The sequence below is a fragment of the Manis pentadactyla genome, chromosome 4, assembly GCF_030020395.1.
Source record: "Manis pentadactyla isolate mManPen7 chromosome 4, mManPen7.hap1, whole genome shotgun sequence".
Taxonomy (NCBI): domain Eukaryota; kingdom Metazoa; phylum Chordata; class Mammalia; order Pholidota; family Manidae; genus Manis; species Manis pentadactyla.
Genome location: NC_080022.1, coordinates 142,968,731 through 142,984,674, shown reverse-complemented (window position 1 = coordinate 142,984,674; position 15,944 = coordinate 142,968,731). Strand labels below are relative to the sequence as shown.

At 38.3% G+C, this 15,944-nt stretch overlaps 1 protein-coding gene across 4 annotated transcripts in view; it reads right to left on the bottom strand.

Annotated features, from left to right (window-relative positions):
• Window positions 1-15,944, bottom strand: part of SSH2 (slingshot protein phosphatase 2) — a 269,454-nt gene that overhangs the window by 17,438 nt on the left and 236,072 nt on the right. For all 4 annotated transcript variants that reach the window (XM_057501072.1, XM_036906264.2, XM_036906261.2 and 1 more), the window contains 3 exons: window positions 10,507-10,553; window positions 6,227-6,373; window positions 2,802-3,002 (listed from right to left, as the gene is read on the bottom strand). In XM_057501072.1, the coding sequence (XP_057357055.1) occupies window positions 2,802-3,002; window positions 6,227-6,373; window positions 10,507-10,553 (395 nt within the window). The remainder of the gene's footprint in view (window positions 1-2,801; window positions 3,003-6,226; window positions 6,374-10,506; window positions 10,554-15,944) is intronic.

The following is a 15,944-nucleotide window of genomic DNA, read 5'->3' as shown; positions in this document are numbered from 1 at the left end:
TAGGAGCTATTATCAAACATCTCTGCTGATACAAGTCCCTTGATTCCATTACAATTTCACACCTTTGTAAATAGTCCCTTCTAATCTGAGTATGCTGTTTCTTGTTGAGATCCTGGTTGATGGAGGTATTTATTCCATTACTTGCAGCTGAAAGTAGCCTAAGTGATACCCCCAGCACTTGGTTCTAGTTCAAAAAATCCAGGAAACATCATGATACAGGGAATCCAGGACCACTTCCCATTCCAGTGTCTAATGAGTCAGGGTGTCTGTGGGTGGTGGGAGGCCATGGTTGGAGGAAGGAAGAGGCAGTAAATGGCAGATACGTATGTCAAGGAGGAGGAGATAAATGGCACATGCCTATGTGTGTTTTCTGGGTAGCTGTGAGGAAGGAGATGATGAGAATCACATCTGAATAACCCTTAACACTAAACAATACACATTCATACACTCTTTATTTACAATAACCCTGTGAGGTATGTCTATTGATTTTCATTTGAGAGATGGGGTCAGGTGTGGATTAGAACTGTGAGGTAACTTCTGAAAGCTGCAGCAAGGGGATAGACTGGGAATGGAAGCCAGATAGGCTGACTCAAAATCTGTGGTCTTCTCATTCTCCAGGGCTTGCCCTTCCCTCTGTGTGTCTAACCCAGGAAGGCTGGATGGAAACCGAAAGGGAAAGGGAAGAGGCTACCATCTGTGGGCTTAGGCTGCTCTTCTTTTCCTCATCTCAGATTTTTCTGTAATTCCTCTAACATCTAAGAAAAACCACATATGCTAAAAACCTAACCCAACAGCCTGCAGTAGCCTGGGATTCCAGAATAAATACTGAAATTGGCAGGACACTTAGTATCCTTCCTCTCAATGGGCCACGTGAGGACACTGCCTAACATCTGTCATGTGTGTGTCTGGGAATATATAATATTTATGTTTTATCCATCCCTCAGATGCCTCTTTCTTGTGCCAAAAAGAACTGCTATGTTCTACCTTCTGATCTAATCTAAAAATGTCATCAAAATGTGGCCCCAAAGACCTATAAATTCTTTTTAAGTGGGGGAGACTTGAGTATCCTCCCAGCCTCCTAAGAGAATGGCTCAGATGAAACCATGCCAAGCACTGAGTAAATGGGAGGGGTTTTTAGTGGAAACCACAATGCTCTGCTGTGGCTGCATTTTCACAATACTTCGGGGGTGGGAGGGTGGTCCCACTGCCTGGTTAGGCTGGAAGGCTATTTAACATTTTGTTCAGGGGAAACACAGCCCAGATTCAAGAGTCAAGATCAAGTCATGAGACTCACTGGAATCAAACTTTGGCACCAGCCCCAACTGCTGCTAGGCAGCTATGCCTTTACTCTAACAAAACCACCTATAACATGCCTAGCAGTCCACAGAACTTCAGCATATGGCATTTCAGTTTAACAAAGGAATCCTTTTCCTGGGAGCAAGTGAAGGTGGGCTTTCATTACCTGAAGGGTAGTAAAATTATTCATTTCATAAATAACCAATTACCAAATTATTGTTTAAACAGCTGGTTCTTACAGGAAGATGTTCAAGACCTGGTACTAAGTAGACAGAGAAAGACCAATATTGTGTGGTATCACTTAATATGGAATCTACAAAAATCAAACTCAGAGAAACAGAAAGTACAGTGGTGGTTACCAGGGGGTGGGAGTTGAGGGAAATGGGGACATATTGATTAAAGGGTATAAACTTCCAGTTAGAAGATTAGCAAGTTCTGGGGATCTAATATACAGCCTGGTGATTATAGCTAATAATGCTAATATCATATAATTGAATGTTGCTAAAAGAGATCCTAAATATTCTTACCACAAAAAAGAAATGGTAATTATATGAAGGGATGGTGGTGTTAGCTAATGCTATGGTATTAATCAGTTTGCAATATATAGATGTGTCAAAACGACACACTGGACATGTTTACAATGTAAAATCTCAATTTAAAGCTGGTTGGGGGAGGAACAGTGATTGTCAAATGCAGTGTAAATGCTCAATAAACGTTGCTATAGTTTTTTAAAAAAGAGATCTATACTGGGTGAAGAGGTAGGCTGAAGACAGTTTTTATGAAAAAATTTTTATCAATATATGTGATAAGAGAAGACCTGGAGAAACAGTGAAGATAATGTCAACTCCTGTCTGTGAGTCCTGAGCTTATAAATGATTTTTCCCTTGTCATTTCTGCATTTTTGTGAATCATATATATAAAATCAGATTAAAAGATTTTAGAAAAGAAAACAAGAGCTATTTCTGGGAGGCACTTTTATACCCAAAATGGGTTATATATATCGCAATTCTGATCTGTCACATGACTAAAATATTGGAGAAAGCTCAGTGAAACCAAGCATTGGGAAAAAAAGTAATGCCCAAAGCAGCAGGAGGTACTTTTTTTTATTTTTTAAGAGAATGGGCCAAAAAATTTCTAAGAATTTCAGCTACACCTAGCATTTCTGCAGGGGCAATTGGTATCCATTTTGATAAAGTGGCTGTATCTGGCCTTAGAAGATGTTGAGAAGTATTTACTAAAATCTATACCTAGTTGAGAACTGAAATAAGGGAATAGTATTTACACCCTTTAGTTTAAATGTCTTTAGTTAGATTAAATGCCTAATCTTTCATGCTAATTTACATGCTTGTACTTATTTTTTAAAAACTGGATTGATAGCAATTTTAATTTTCAAAACGTATCACACGTCCAAATTAGGCTGAAAGCTAACTGCAAGGAAGGACATTTCACCTTGCCCTATGGAGCATAAAGGAGGGAAAATCTGAGAAAGTCACTTAAGAACTCACCTTGCCAGCAAGATCCCTTGGTACTCTTCCAGTTGTCTCATGAAGCTGGGGTTGGGCTTCGTCACTGTTCGTCTTTCCTTCACGTAGTCATAGGCTCGGTCCAGATTCCAGCCATACTCCTTCATTGCATAAGCAATCACAGTGGAGGCTGAGCGGCTTACCCCCATTTTGCAGTGGACCAGGCATTTAGATCCGTGTTTCCTAGTTAAGGGGATTGAGGTAAGGAGGAAAACACAATAGTGAGTACACTTTAAAAATCAGATTTTAAATGTTCCCAAGACTCCTGTCCTATCCTTCTAATTTCTTGCTATACAATACATTCTGCCTTAGTGTCCTGTATACATCTATAGCCAAATGTGTGGGGAGGGTAGGCAATTCATTCTAGTGTACTCATGCAATATTCAATGTTAATATTAATTAATTCATCAAACATTAACTATGTTATCTTTAATTAATTCATCAAACATTTACTATGTGTAAGGCAAAGTGCAAGGTACTGGGATGCAAAGAGAAGTAACAGTTTTCCCTAAAGGGTAGGATTCAGTGGGAGAGGCAATTAAAATTCAAAATGATAATTGTGATGACGGTCATAGAGGGTGGAGGGAGAATTTTAAATTTAGAGACTGGACCCCACTTTGTGTGCAGCTGGAGGTCAGTTCCCCTCACAGCCCCAGGGGCATGTTTCATGGTTGGCACACTCTTGAGTTACAGGTGTGGCAGTGACTCATCGAGTTTATCCAACTGTTCTGAGTTGCTTCTAGTTCAAGTTCTAGTAAGGGCTCTCTCTCTGGAGGAAAGCATAAACCAAATGAAACTAACCCTCCTCTTCACTCAGATGCTGCCCTAGATATTACTTTTCACAATATCAACACCTGTGTTCTGTCTAGGGACTCGCTATACACAACTCATGGGGTGAGACAAGGCCACATGATGGACTATGTGAAGTACCACAGGGGTTCTCAGTGAGGTGAGTGGAACCTGTTGTTATTTTTAACGGATTGGAAGAAAGAGAAAATAAAGTTATCATAAAGTGACACTAAAAAGCAAAACCCCTCAGTCTTAACATGCTAGAACTTATTACCTTGGATTTGAACCTTAGTCAGTTATGCTAATTTTGCTGGTAATACAGTATATGGTATAGAGTAAGCCTTCAAGTATTTGCTGAGTGTATGAATAAACTTATGGATCTGCTGATTAGACCTGTCAGCTGTTAAGTAGGAACATTTTAAAATCTGGTAAAAAGAATTGTTACTCATCACCAGTATATGTTGGCTAGAATCCTTCCCAAGTGGCTTTCCAATAAATAAAAAAAAAAGCCCATGTCAGCCTACCAGAGGAAATCTATTCATTTATTTACTATGTTACAGTAGAAGTAAGCTTTGTTCCAGAAGCTTGTAATCCTCCTGCTGGAGATAAAGACACGAAAGAGTTAAGTACCAATGCAAGAAGGCACGAGGTAAAGTGCCAAAATGAGTGAGTGAGATAAGCTACAGGAATGCAGAGAATGGTCTGGAATAATTGAAACAGTCTCAAAAGGAAGGTAAGATTAAACTCCTACCTGTTAATTAGATGCAGAATTTTGACATCCTAAGGTTGGTGCAGGTGTGTGCTTCTGTGTGCTTAAATGATCCCAAGTGACTAGGAAATACCTGTTTTGTTCATGGCACCAAAGGGGTTTCATTTAGACTACAGTTGGGAAGCCAATGCAGTGACTCAGACAGAAGTTCAGACATGTGCTCTACATTTTCCCATCAAGCTCTGACAATTTCAGAGTCTATGCCTGCAGGCATGGAAGGTGCTCAAAGTTGGACAGTCTTAGGAAAAATACAATTATGAAATCCACTCTCATGTAAAGATTTCTTCATTTTGTACTGGGCTTTTTCAGTGGATGGCATCTACTTTGTGTAAGGAAGGGTTTGTAGTCAGTTCTCGCCCAACCCAATTCCACCTTTCAGGTTCAGTGTCTGCACCACCACCCCCTGCACCCCAAGTGATGGATTGTACAGATTAGGCCTGATATCACATTAGGAATCCTAAACCCACCCATCTGTATGTAGAGCCTGGAATTCAGGTCCCTGATGAGGGTGAAACACATGAGGTGCTCAGGTGCCATATAGGGAGGCACTTGCTCCCAGATGCCGACCTATACTCGCAGGTAAGTGTCTGCTTAAATGTGACCTGAGCGTATCACGAATCTCACCCTAATCCCAGCCCTGCTGAGATCAGTCTTTTCACTGGGACTGGGGACTCACCTTGAACTCTGCCTCTTTGGCTATGACCCTGACAACTTGCGTAGTCTTTTCTAGTCCATTTTCCTTAAGTAACTAGACAATTCCTATATACTTGAGGTACTCTAAAATGAGACACAATCTTATGTTCAAGTCCTACCTTCACCACTTGCTGCTTAACCTCCCTGAACCTCATCTCTGCCATTTGTCCTCATGTGAACATAAGGACGATAATGTATGCCTCTCTGGGTTTTAGAGAATATTGAGAGATTACACGTAAAGTACCTGGCAGAAGTAAGCATGCCAAGAATGGTATTATTATTGGGAATAATTTAATAATAGGTTTTAAGAATGTAAAATGCTCTATAGACTGGGAGAATGGGCTCAAAGCCAGACTATGGGGATTCAGGGTAACTAAGAAACAGGAAGAATTTCTTGACAATAAGGTCCTTAGGAGAGAGAGGTAAGGAATCACTTTTCATGGAGGACTTGAAGCACAGCAGTACTTCTCACTGCTGGGGATGACCTGAAGGTCCCACCTAAAGGAGGGGTGTGGTCAACATGCTCACTTATGGTTCCTTTTATGGAAGGAATAAATAGGACTGGCAAGGAAATCCCCAGGGACTTAAAAAAAAAAATCAGTGTTGACATACTAATTAATACTAAATGTTAAATTACTACTATTCAATGGTTTCACTAAAAGGACCAATTAATTTAAGGAAGACATCAACATAAGGGCCAGAAAAATTTTCCCTATTTAGAGTATCATAAAAGTGAGGATGAGAAAAAGCTTTCCAAGGCTATGTTTCTCTCCTTGTCTTTAGAGAGGACCTAGTATTCCACCTACCTGGAATATTTCTATTTTGTAACTTACAAATGTCCCCATTGACAATTTAAGCATTTCATTCAGAATTTTTCCTTCTCTCATTTAAGTTTCTTTTGCGCAGCTCAAGTTTTCTCTAATTTTGTGCTCAGTGGAAATAGCTAACATGAGGTCATCTTCCTAAAGGAAAAGTATTAAGTCACCAGTCAACTTTTCCCTAGGACTGAGAAACCCCCTTAATCTTCCCTACAATTAAGTTTTATTTTTTTCTTCACTTCCTTTTTCCTGAGTACCATCAGTAAGTTGTCTACAGCTTTCAGGCTGCAGCCATGTGTGGGCAGGGGTCAGAGTATGTATGCAGGACCATTACTCACTTTGCTTTAGAGATGAATTTGTAAGTGTCATTCCAGTAAGCCAGAAGATCAGTTGCCTCTTCATCATATACCCGGATGTTATGATACTCAAAGACTCCTGGGAAGAAGTTATCTATCTCTCGAGTGACATTCAAGATATACCGTACCCTGCAAGGAAACCATGGGAGAATATGGGCTCTACTACTCAGTCTAAAGCCAATTCCCAGCACTGTTTTTCTTACTTAAAACTTGTTCACTCCCTAGGCTGAAATTAAAGACTAAAATATTGAAGAACGCTAAAAAGCTACAAGGCTATATTTATTTAGTACAGAAACTGGGTAATGGTCCTGGGCATACCTGGGCACCACAGAGTTAGAGAGAAAAGCTGTCTACCAAGTTCAACATCTAAATTCCATTTTCAGTTTATGTATAGTTACACAATCTCATCTTTGATAGTCTTTTGAAAATATGCCTCATATTTTATTCTAGAGAATCAACCTGAGGCCCATGATCAGAGTTTCTCTTCAGTCACTAAAATTACCCGCAATGTAATTTATTCTTAGGAATTCATTTGCATTGAATCAAACTACTAACATGTACTTCAAGAAAAAAAAAAACTCAGAAAAGTGAAAAATTTCCTCCCATCTTTCTAAATGCCAGATTTTGCTCTATTACTCCCTCTAAACTACAAGAAAGACAAATGAGGCCAGGGCTGGGAAGGTCAGAGGAAAGTTGGACTTAAAACTCTTAACTCTCTAGGCTGCATTCCTGGCTGCTATGGCAGCAGATGTCTGAGAGTTCTCCCATACAGAGAGGCTTGCAGAGAAGGGTTTCCGTAACAGAATTTCTTCTGCTCTCTCACTGAGCAATCTCAATAAATGCTTGGATTTAACTTGCCAGAGGGTTATCTTTCCTTAATGCTGTGTGTCCTTAGAAATTGCTAGAGTTAAATCCAACAACTCAACATAGACTTACTCACTGCTGCAGAAGCTGCTTCTCAGAACCACATGTGGGGTTCTACAGACCCAACCTCTGATGTCAGAGAAATGACTACAGAAAGGGAGAGGTGTAGTTAACCAATTCTGTGGATAAGGTCAAGAGACCAAAAGTTTTCTGGGACATGATTGAATCTGCTTTAACTTAGCATCAGAGTCCATTATTAGAAAGGATTTTTTCTTTTTAATTTAAAAAGCAAGCACATGCAATTGTGGAAAACAGTCTAGCAATTCCCCAAAAGGTTAAACATAGAGTTACTCTATGACCCAGCAATTCCTCTCCTAGGTGTAAACCCAAGAGAAATGAAGACATAAGTCTACCCAAAAATTTGTACATGTATGGTCATAGCAGTATTCATAACAGCCAAAAAGTAGAAACAACCCAAATGTCCATCAACTGACAAATGGATAAAATGTGGCATAATTCATACAATGGAATATTATTTGGCAATAAAAAAGTAATGAAGTACTAATACTTCAGTGCTTCAATACTGATAAATCTTGAAAATATGAAGTAAAAGAAACCATTCTTAAAAGACCATGTATTTTATGATTCTATTTAAATGAAATGTCCAGAATAGGCAAATCTAGAGAGACAAAAAAGTAGATTAGTGGGCTTGAGGGAAGGAGGGAAATGGAGATGACTGCTGCTGAAGCATACAGGCTTTCTTTTTGGGTTGCAAGAATATTCTAAATTTATTGTTGCACAACTCTGAATACACTAAAAACCACTAAAGGTATATTAAGTGGATAAATTGTATAGTATGTGAGTTATACCTCAATAAAACTCTCAGGAAAAAAGGCAAGCACACTTCTCTTATTTAATTTAAAATAAAAATGAACAACCTTCCCCCTCCAATCAGGAATGGATTATGGCAGGACAGAATTTCCCAATCCTCTTTATTACAGAACTCTTGTCAGCCACCGTCAATTGGAACTGGCATTCCCTGCAGTTTATTTGCCATCTCTATGTGGATAGCACTTTATTTGGGGTTCTAAAGTCAACAGATTTGGTAAAAATAACCTTATTGTCAAAACTGCACTTGAAAATCCCTTAAATTATCCACAAGCGGCAGTACAGATCCCTGAACTGTAATTCTTAACCCACTAAACTTTAAAAACCAGTGAATCTGAAAAACAAGATCTAAGTAGGTGTTTGAGCATCTAACCATACTGTTTTTTTAAGACAAATAGATAGATGTGCATTTTATAATTTAGCCTCTTAAGGGACAAATGAGATGACTAGATATCACCTCCAGCTGGGGTTAAAAGTCAAAAGTCCAAGTGTATGTATGCATGGTGTGATTTCATATTAAACACTGTATCTAGGTGTTAGTTTCCCCCAAGTTACAGTCTGTCAGTTTTTCTATCATTCCTTCACATTTATTGAGCACTCTCTTGGTGTAATGCTAATCTAGTTTTATATATATATATTAATTACACAAAACTAGGATACAGTCTGTTTTCAAGAACTCCACTCAACCCTTATCAACTTAAGTTTTCCAAGTTCTGTTTATTTTTATATCTTAAATTAAGTAACCAGATCTTCCCCATCCCCCCACCCCTCGAACTCTCTGTATAATCATTTGGCTTAAGTCCTGCTCCAAGTTCCTTTTAGCAATTATGACATACTTTTCTTCTGGGGGAAAAGCATGGTGTAGGCATCTACTCATGTTAAAGATAACCAGAGGCTGACTTGTAGCTGAGAAAACAGGCAGTCAGCAACCAACCAGGCAGCTATCACTACCTCTGAGTCTTGGTAGGTCTTATCTCTTTTCACAATCAAGAGTTTAGCATGGCCAAGTTCAGGCATGGTTTTCTTTTCTCTTATTGGGATGATTTGACCTCCTAATGCCAAGTTCAATGAAAAATTTAGGCATTAGCTAAGAAGTGAAAAAGGAATAATGATAGCTTTTTGCTTGCTTCATGTTCACTGTGGTCTCAACTGCTGTAATCAACTCAATAACCATACTGCTTAGGGGTACATTTCTTAATACCTGGTAGGTCTTCTTGTGCAGTTTCAGAATCTTGTTCATTTTGCACTTACAACCTAGTCTCCAAGTAATTAACTATAAAAGGATAAGGACTGAGTCTTATTTTTCTTTGGGTCTTTAGTATCTAGCACTGTGCTTGGCCCAAAGAAGATGCTTAATAAATGCTGAATGAATGACTTTGTACGCAAAATATGCAGTTCTGTGTACTCTTACCTAAAAATAGGAACCAATGGCAAAAATATGGAGACAGTAAGAAGATCAGGGGTTGGAGGTGGGACATTTAAGTATGCAGAACACAAGAGATTTTTAGGGCAGTGGAAATACTCTGCATGAGAAAGACAAATATCAAATGATTTCCCTCATTTGTGGAGTACAACAACAAAGCAAAACTGAAGGAACAAAATAGCAGCAGACTCACAGACTCCAAGAAGGGACTAGTGGTTACCACAGGGTAGGAGTGGGGGAGGGCAGGTGGGAAGGGAGGGAGAAGAGGACTGTGGGGTATCATGATTGGTGCACATGGTGTGAGTAGGGTCACGGGGAAGACAGTGTAGCTCAGAGAAGACAAATAGAGATTCTGTGGCATCTTACTACACTGATGGACAGTGACTACAATGGGGTATGGGGGGGGATCGATAATAAGGGTGAATGTAATAAGCATATTGTTTTTCTGGTGAAACCTTCATAAGAGTGTGTATCAATGACACCTTAATAAAAAAAATATGCAAAAAAGAAAAAACTCTGCATGACATCAAAATGATGGATACATGTCCTTGACATTTGCCCAAAGCCACAGAATGTATTACAACACCAAGAGTGAATCTGTGTGATTACGATGTGTCAATGCAGGTTCATCAACTGTTAACAAATGCACCAGTCTGGTGGGGATGTTGCTAATGGGGGAGACTGCATGTGTACAGGCAGGGGCACATGGGAAATCTCTGTACCTTTCCCTCAATTTTGCTGTGAACCTTAAATTGCTCTATTAAAAAACAAAGATTAAAAAAAAAAGGGGAACCAATAGCTATATTCGGTTTTAAACAGCATGGAATGCTTGCACATTTGTTTCTGAAAGTCTTTCCACTGAAACAGCTGATCTTTCTTGGGAGGTTGACCTTTCTTGGGAAGTTGGGGGATAAAACAGTAGGAAAACAGCAGTTTTAATTTTTATTAGATTACACCTGATTAGAATTAACTGGAGGCAACTCTTAAGCTTAAAGTTGCTCCCTGACACCTCTTCAATAGAAAAGTGTAACAATAAAACAGTGATTTCTGTCACATGGGGGAGTTAGCAATTGCTCTGTGTGCTTACCCTCGGTTCTGTAAATCCTCTAAGTTAGAGGCATTCCATTCTGAGCCCTGTGGAACCAAAAAGACAAGGTTAGGGAGTATTAGCAAATAAACCAGATACTATACTTGAAAAGGAGTCCTGTGAAGAAAGAAACACAGTTTTTAAAAAGAAGGCCCATACCACCTACTATTTTATATGTTATTACATTTAGTTTTCACAAATGATAAGAGTAATTTTAGTTAGGAAAATCCTCATAGAATTCAAGTAATTTTTGCTCAAGATCACATTGCCAGGAAGGTATCTTTGACCATCCTCCAACCTAAGTTAAATGTCATTTGTTATTCTTGTTCATAGTATTCTGGATTTTTCAATAGCACATATCACAATTTTTACTTGTGTATTTATTTGTTTATTGACTCTCTCTTCTAATATAATAAAAGCTTCTTGAGGGCAGTCAACCAGGTCTCTTGTTCCCTATGGAAACCCCTGCATAGTACCTGGCACCAGGCAGGTATTCAATAAACATTTGTTGAATGAACAAAGTGGATTATGAATTAAACCTAGATTTCTTTCTAAAGACTATATTCTTTCTAGTGTATTACGTTGCATCAAAGGAGTAGGGGGACTTCGTGTGTGTGTGTGTGTGTGTGTGTGTAGTGGGAGAGAGTGAAATACCTTCCGTGAAATAAATGAGGGAAACATGATATGCAAAATTTACAGTGGCAGGGGTTCTACAGATTATCTTGAAGCAATTGTTAATATTTTGCTACATATGCTTTCTCTCTCTCTCCTTTCCTTTCTTTCAATATATCATACTTTTTCCCCCCCTGAACCATTTGGAAGTAATTTGAGCATCATGACACTTCAATATTTGATCATGTATCACTGAAGAACAAGAATATTCTCCTATATTTTTCCATTTTTACAACCAAAATAACATTAATAATAATCTAATATATCACCCATATTTGAATATCAAATATTGCCCTCAAAATATCCTTTATATTTGTTCAATCCAGGATCAAATTTGCATCTAATTGCCATGTTTCTATCTCCTTTAATCTGGAACAATCCACCCCAACTTTGTCTTTCATGATACTGACATTTTTGTAGACTACAGGTCTGTAATAGGAGAGAACTCTCGATTTGTATCCCTACAGATTTGTCTACTTCCTGATGATCAGATTCAGGTCAAATATTGTTGGCAAGAATATCACAAGCATAATGTGTATTTCCTAGTGCATCAAATCATGAGGTAATGTCAGTTTGTCCCTTTGTCATGCTGACTTTGAATTCCTGGTAGGTACCTTTGTGTCTGCCGCAATCCCTATATTGTAAAGGTTCCTTTATAATTAATTAGTGATCTATGGTAGTCATTTTTGAAGCCATGTGAATATCCTGTTTCACAATCATCTTTTACCCTATGGTTTCAGCATCAATTGCAGATCATACCCAAATCAATTATTTTACTGGAGGTTACAAAATGGTGATTTTTCTAATTCCATCATTCTTCCTGCATGTTTGCTGGCATTCTTCTGTAAAAGATAGCTTCACATAGTCATGAGTGTCACTATGGACTCTTGAATTCTTTCTGTATTTCGAATGTTATAATCCATTACTTTTTTTTTTTACATGGAAATAGTCCTGAATTTGGCTAATGGGAATCTTTTCAAGCGGGCTCCTGTTCATATGACCCCATTAGCCCTTGAGCACTTCCTTGCTTTCTGGTACAAAAAGTCATTCCAGATTCACTTTGTGAATGGAATTAGCCCTGGTTTCTTTCAGTGAAGAAAGACATTTTGTAATCAAGATCTGGGCATTAATTAGGTATGCTCATAACTGGCTGTCACTATTTAAACTTTTCAAGACATCTATAAAATATTCCTAAAAAACAGTATTGGAACATTTAATTTAAATTCAACATGACATGGTTCTTCCTTTTTTTCAAGCCCCTTCACCATCATTTATATCTATTCCAGTGATAACCTCCCCAAAACTCTTCTGCTCTATTTAAAAAATAGCTCCAATATTACACCAATAGCAAACCTATTAAGTTCAAATTTTCTTTGCAGTTGTCTTTTCCCCTTATACAGGCATATCTCATTTTATTGTGCTTCTTACATATGTATTGCACTTTTAAAAATTGAAGATTTGTGGTAACCCTGCATTGAACAAGTCTATTAGTACCATTTTTGCAACAGCACTTGCTCATTTTGTGTCTCTGTCACATTTTGGTAATTCTTTCAATATTTCAAACTTTTCCATTATTAATATATTTGTTATGGTGATCTGTCATCGGTAGTCTTTGGTGTTACTATTGTAATTGCTTTGGGGCACCACAAACTGCTCCCATATAAGACAGTGAATTCAATCGATAAATATTGTGTGTGTTCTGATTGTCCCACTGACCACCCATTTCCTCATCTTTCTCCCTCTCCTCAGGCTTCCCTATTTTCTGAGACACAACATACTGAAATTAATAACCCTACAGTGGCTTCTAAGTGTTCAAGTGAAAAAAGTCAACTGATGTGGCAAGCTTTGTCGTTGTCTTATTTTCAGAAACTGCCACAGCCTCCCCAGCCCTTAGCAGTTACCACCCTACTCTGATCAGTCAGCGGCCTTCACCCTGAGGCAAGACTCCCCATTGGCAAAAAGATTACAATTTGCTGAAAAGCTCAGATGATGTTTAGCATTTTTAGCATGAACTATTTTACAATTAGGTAGGTACGTTTTTTTAGAAATGATGCTATTATTATACACTTTAAAAATCCATTTGACTCGCTTTATTGGGACAGTCCCTTTATTGTGGTAGTCTGGAACCAAACCCACAGCATTTCTAAGATATGCCTGTATAGTCCAAAAAGGAAATTAAGCTTTAAAGTTATCAGTTTGGTATACATTTGGGTTCATTTGCTCCTGTTTATAATTAATTTTAGGTTCTGCTTTTCCTATTCTTTTTTTTGAATATGCAAAAACTTGAGGTTTAAAGTCAAAAGTTTATTACGAAGTAAACTTGGAAGTCCCATTCCCATCTCTATCTCTTCACCCCCATGGTAGTCATTTTTATTAGTTTCTGGTTTATTCTACCTATATTCTATTTTTGAAAAAAAAAAAAAAAAGCAAGTATGTACTTATTACCACTTTTTACTTCCACAAAATAGCATCCTACATATATGTCTCTTGTTCTTTGCTTGCTCCACTTTACAATATACCCTCAAAACCACTCCATATCACAGTTTATAGATATCTTCCTTACTCTTTCTTACATCTGCACAGCACTTCCCTGGATAGTGTAAAACAGTTTAACTAGTCTCCTATGAGTGATATTTCATATTTGTGTAAGTGAGATTGCTGGGCCAAGGGTAAACACACATTCCACATACATCAAAACAGTTCTGCATCCCTACCAGCTATGTATGAGAGTGCTGCTTTCCCCATGGCCTTGCCAACAAATTGAGTTTCTGCCAATCTGATAGCCATGAAAAGGTTATCTCAGTGTAATTTCAATGTTTCAGGTCCATTTTCCATCTTTGAGCTACCCGTTCATGTCTTTTGAAAAGGCAAACATTTAAAAATAACAATTTATGCTTATCAATACTATAATAAAATTTTTTTTACACATTCCACAATTACTCATTAAATGGAATTTAGCATTCAAGACTCAGGTTCAAGTCCCAACTCCTCCTACTGTGGGGCACTGGGCAAACTTGCCTGACTTCTCTGTCTTCACTTCCCTTCTCTGGAGTATGGAACACTCCTCCCGCCCTAGTCCTCTATATACCTTCCCCTTGACTTTCAGATACAAAGTTTCTCCGGATTCCTTCTGCTGTATGAGTATATAAAGAGAAGTCTGTGACGCAGAAGACAGTCCTCACTTAACTATGCAGGTACCCTGACCTCAGACTTCCAGCCCCAGAACTGTGAGAAGTAAGTTTCTATTGTTTATAATCACCCTCCCTACAAAAAAATCCCTAAATTTTCTCCCATATTAAAATGGAAAACCCTCTTTCCATCCTGAATCCCCCTCTAGATATTACCCTTTTTCCCTTCCCTTCATAGCCATAGTTCACAGAAATATAACCTAATACTTTCTCTAACTCATTTCCCATGTGTTTCAAATCATAATACTGTGGCTTCTGCCCTCATCACTCTTGCTAATGTTACTAATGACCTCTCCTAATTGTCTGACCCAGGGGTCACCTTTGAATCCCTATTTTATTGGAGTTCTATTAGTATCTGATACAGTTCATCACTCCCTCCTTATGGAATTAAATCAGAAAGTATAAACATCTAGCCTCATGCCTGGCACAATAAAGAGGATCAACAAATGTTTGCTGAATGAATAATTAAACAAGATAAATAAATGAAGCACTTTGAAAACTGTCAAGTGTATTAAAGTACAATCATTATATTATAAGTGGTCTATGATTTTGCTGTTGAATGGGGAGATTTTAAGGATGCTATGCTGAAGTTCCATTTAGGAAAAAGGTCAGTAAATGATGAACAACTGACCTTTTCTATAAACCAGGGCTCAACTGACTTGCTTTAAAAAAATATGGGATGTTTTGAAGGCTCTGTGCTCAACCTTAGAAAACTAGGTCCCACACCACAGAAAGAGGCAAGAACTATAAAGGACTTCAAGGAGACAGAAGCTGAGCAATAAGGGTTGAGTGGCAAAACTGGAGCCAGGGAAATGTGACCATCTCACTTAATTTAGAAATCTAAATCTTCTGGGACTCTGTCCAGCTAGACGGAAATAACCCTGATGTGACGGGGAAAGTCCACAGTTTTCATCTTGTCCAGAGAAAATTCAATCTGACAATCTAAAATGATACACATTCAGAAAATAAAATAAATTAAAAGCACTGGCTACTGACTCAGTGAAGCCCATATAAAGTGAGTTGAACTGTGCTTAGAGCTGTTTCAGGTTTAACCTGGAAGAAAGAACTGGAGTCAGTGTGGTGTAATTATTTCCCTGCCCTCAATACAAATGCAATGAATATTAGCCCCCTGCAGCCCTCTGCAGACTGCCTTTTTTTCCCCCAATGCTTCTTAGGCTTACAGTGACATAATTTCATGGGGCTTTTCACTGTGTTCTATGTAATTGTGCAGAGCATATTCTAATCTCACTGAAGCATAAAATGAAATCTTGGGACTATAATATATACTACATTTTTAAGTAAGTTCATTTCCATCTTTCACTCTGGTTCCGCCACACTGTACGCTGACCCAAACACCCAAGCGACCGATCTCTTTTCAAATGTTATCCTTAAGAAATAGCCTTGTTGGAGTCCAAATGTTCCAAGCAAAATAGAAGAGGGGAGCACATTTGTGGCAAATAAGAAGGACTGTACTGGGTTTTCTGCTAAAATTAATATAACTTGAGATGATCTCCAAGGACTGGTATCCCTGTCTGATCTTTTTCATCATACCCTACCCTGCAGCTTCAAGCTGTGAGT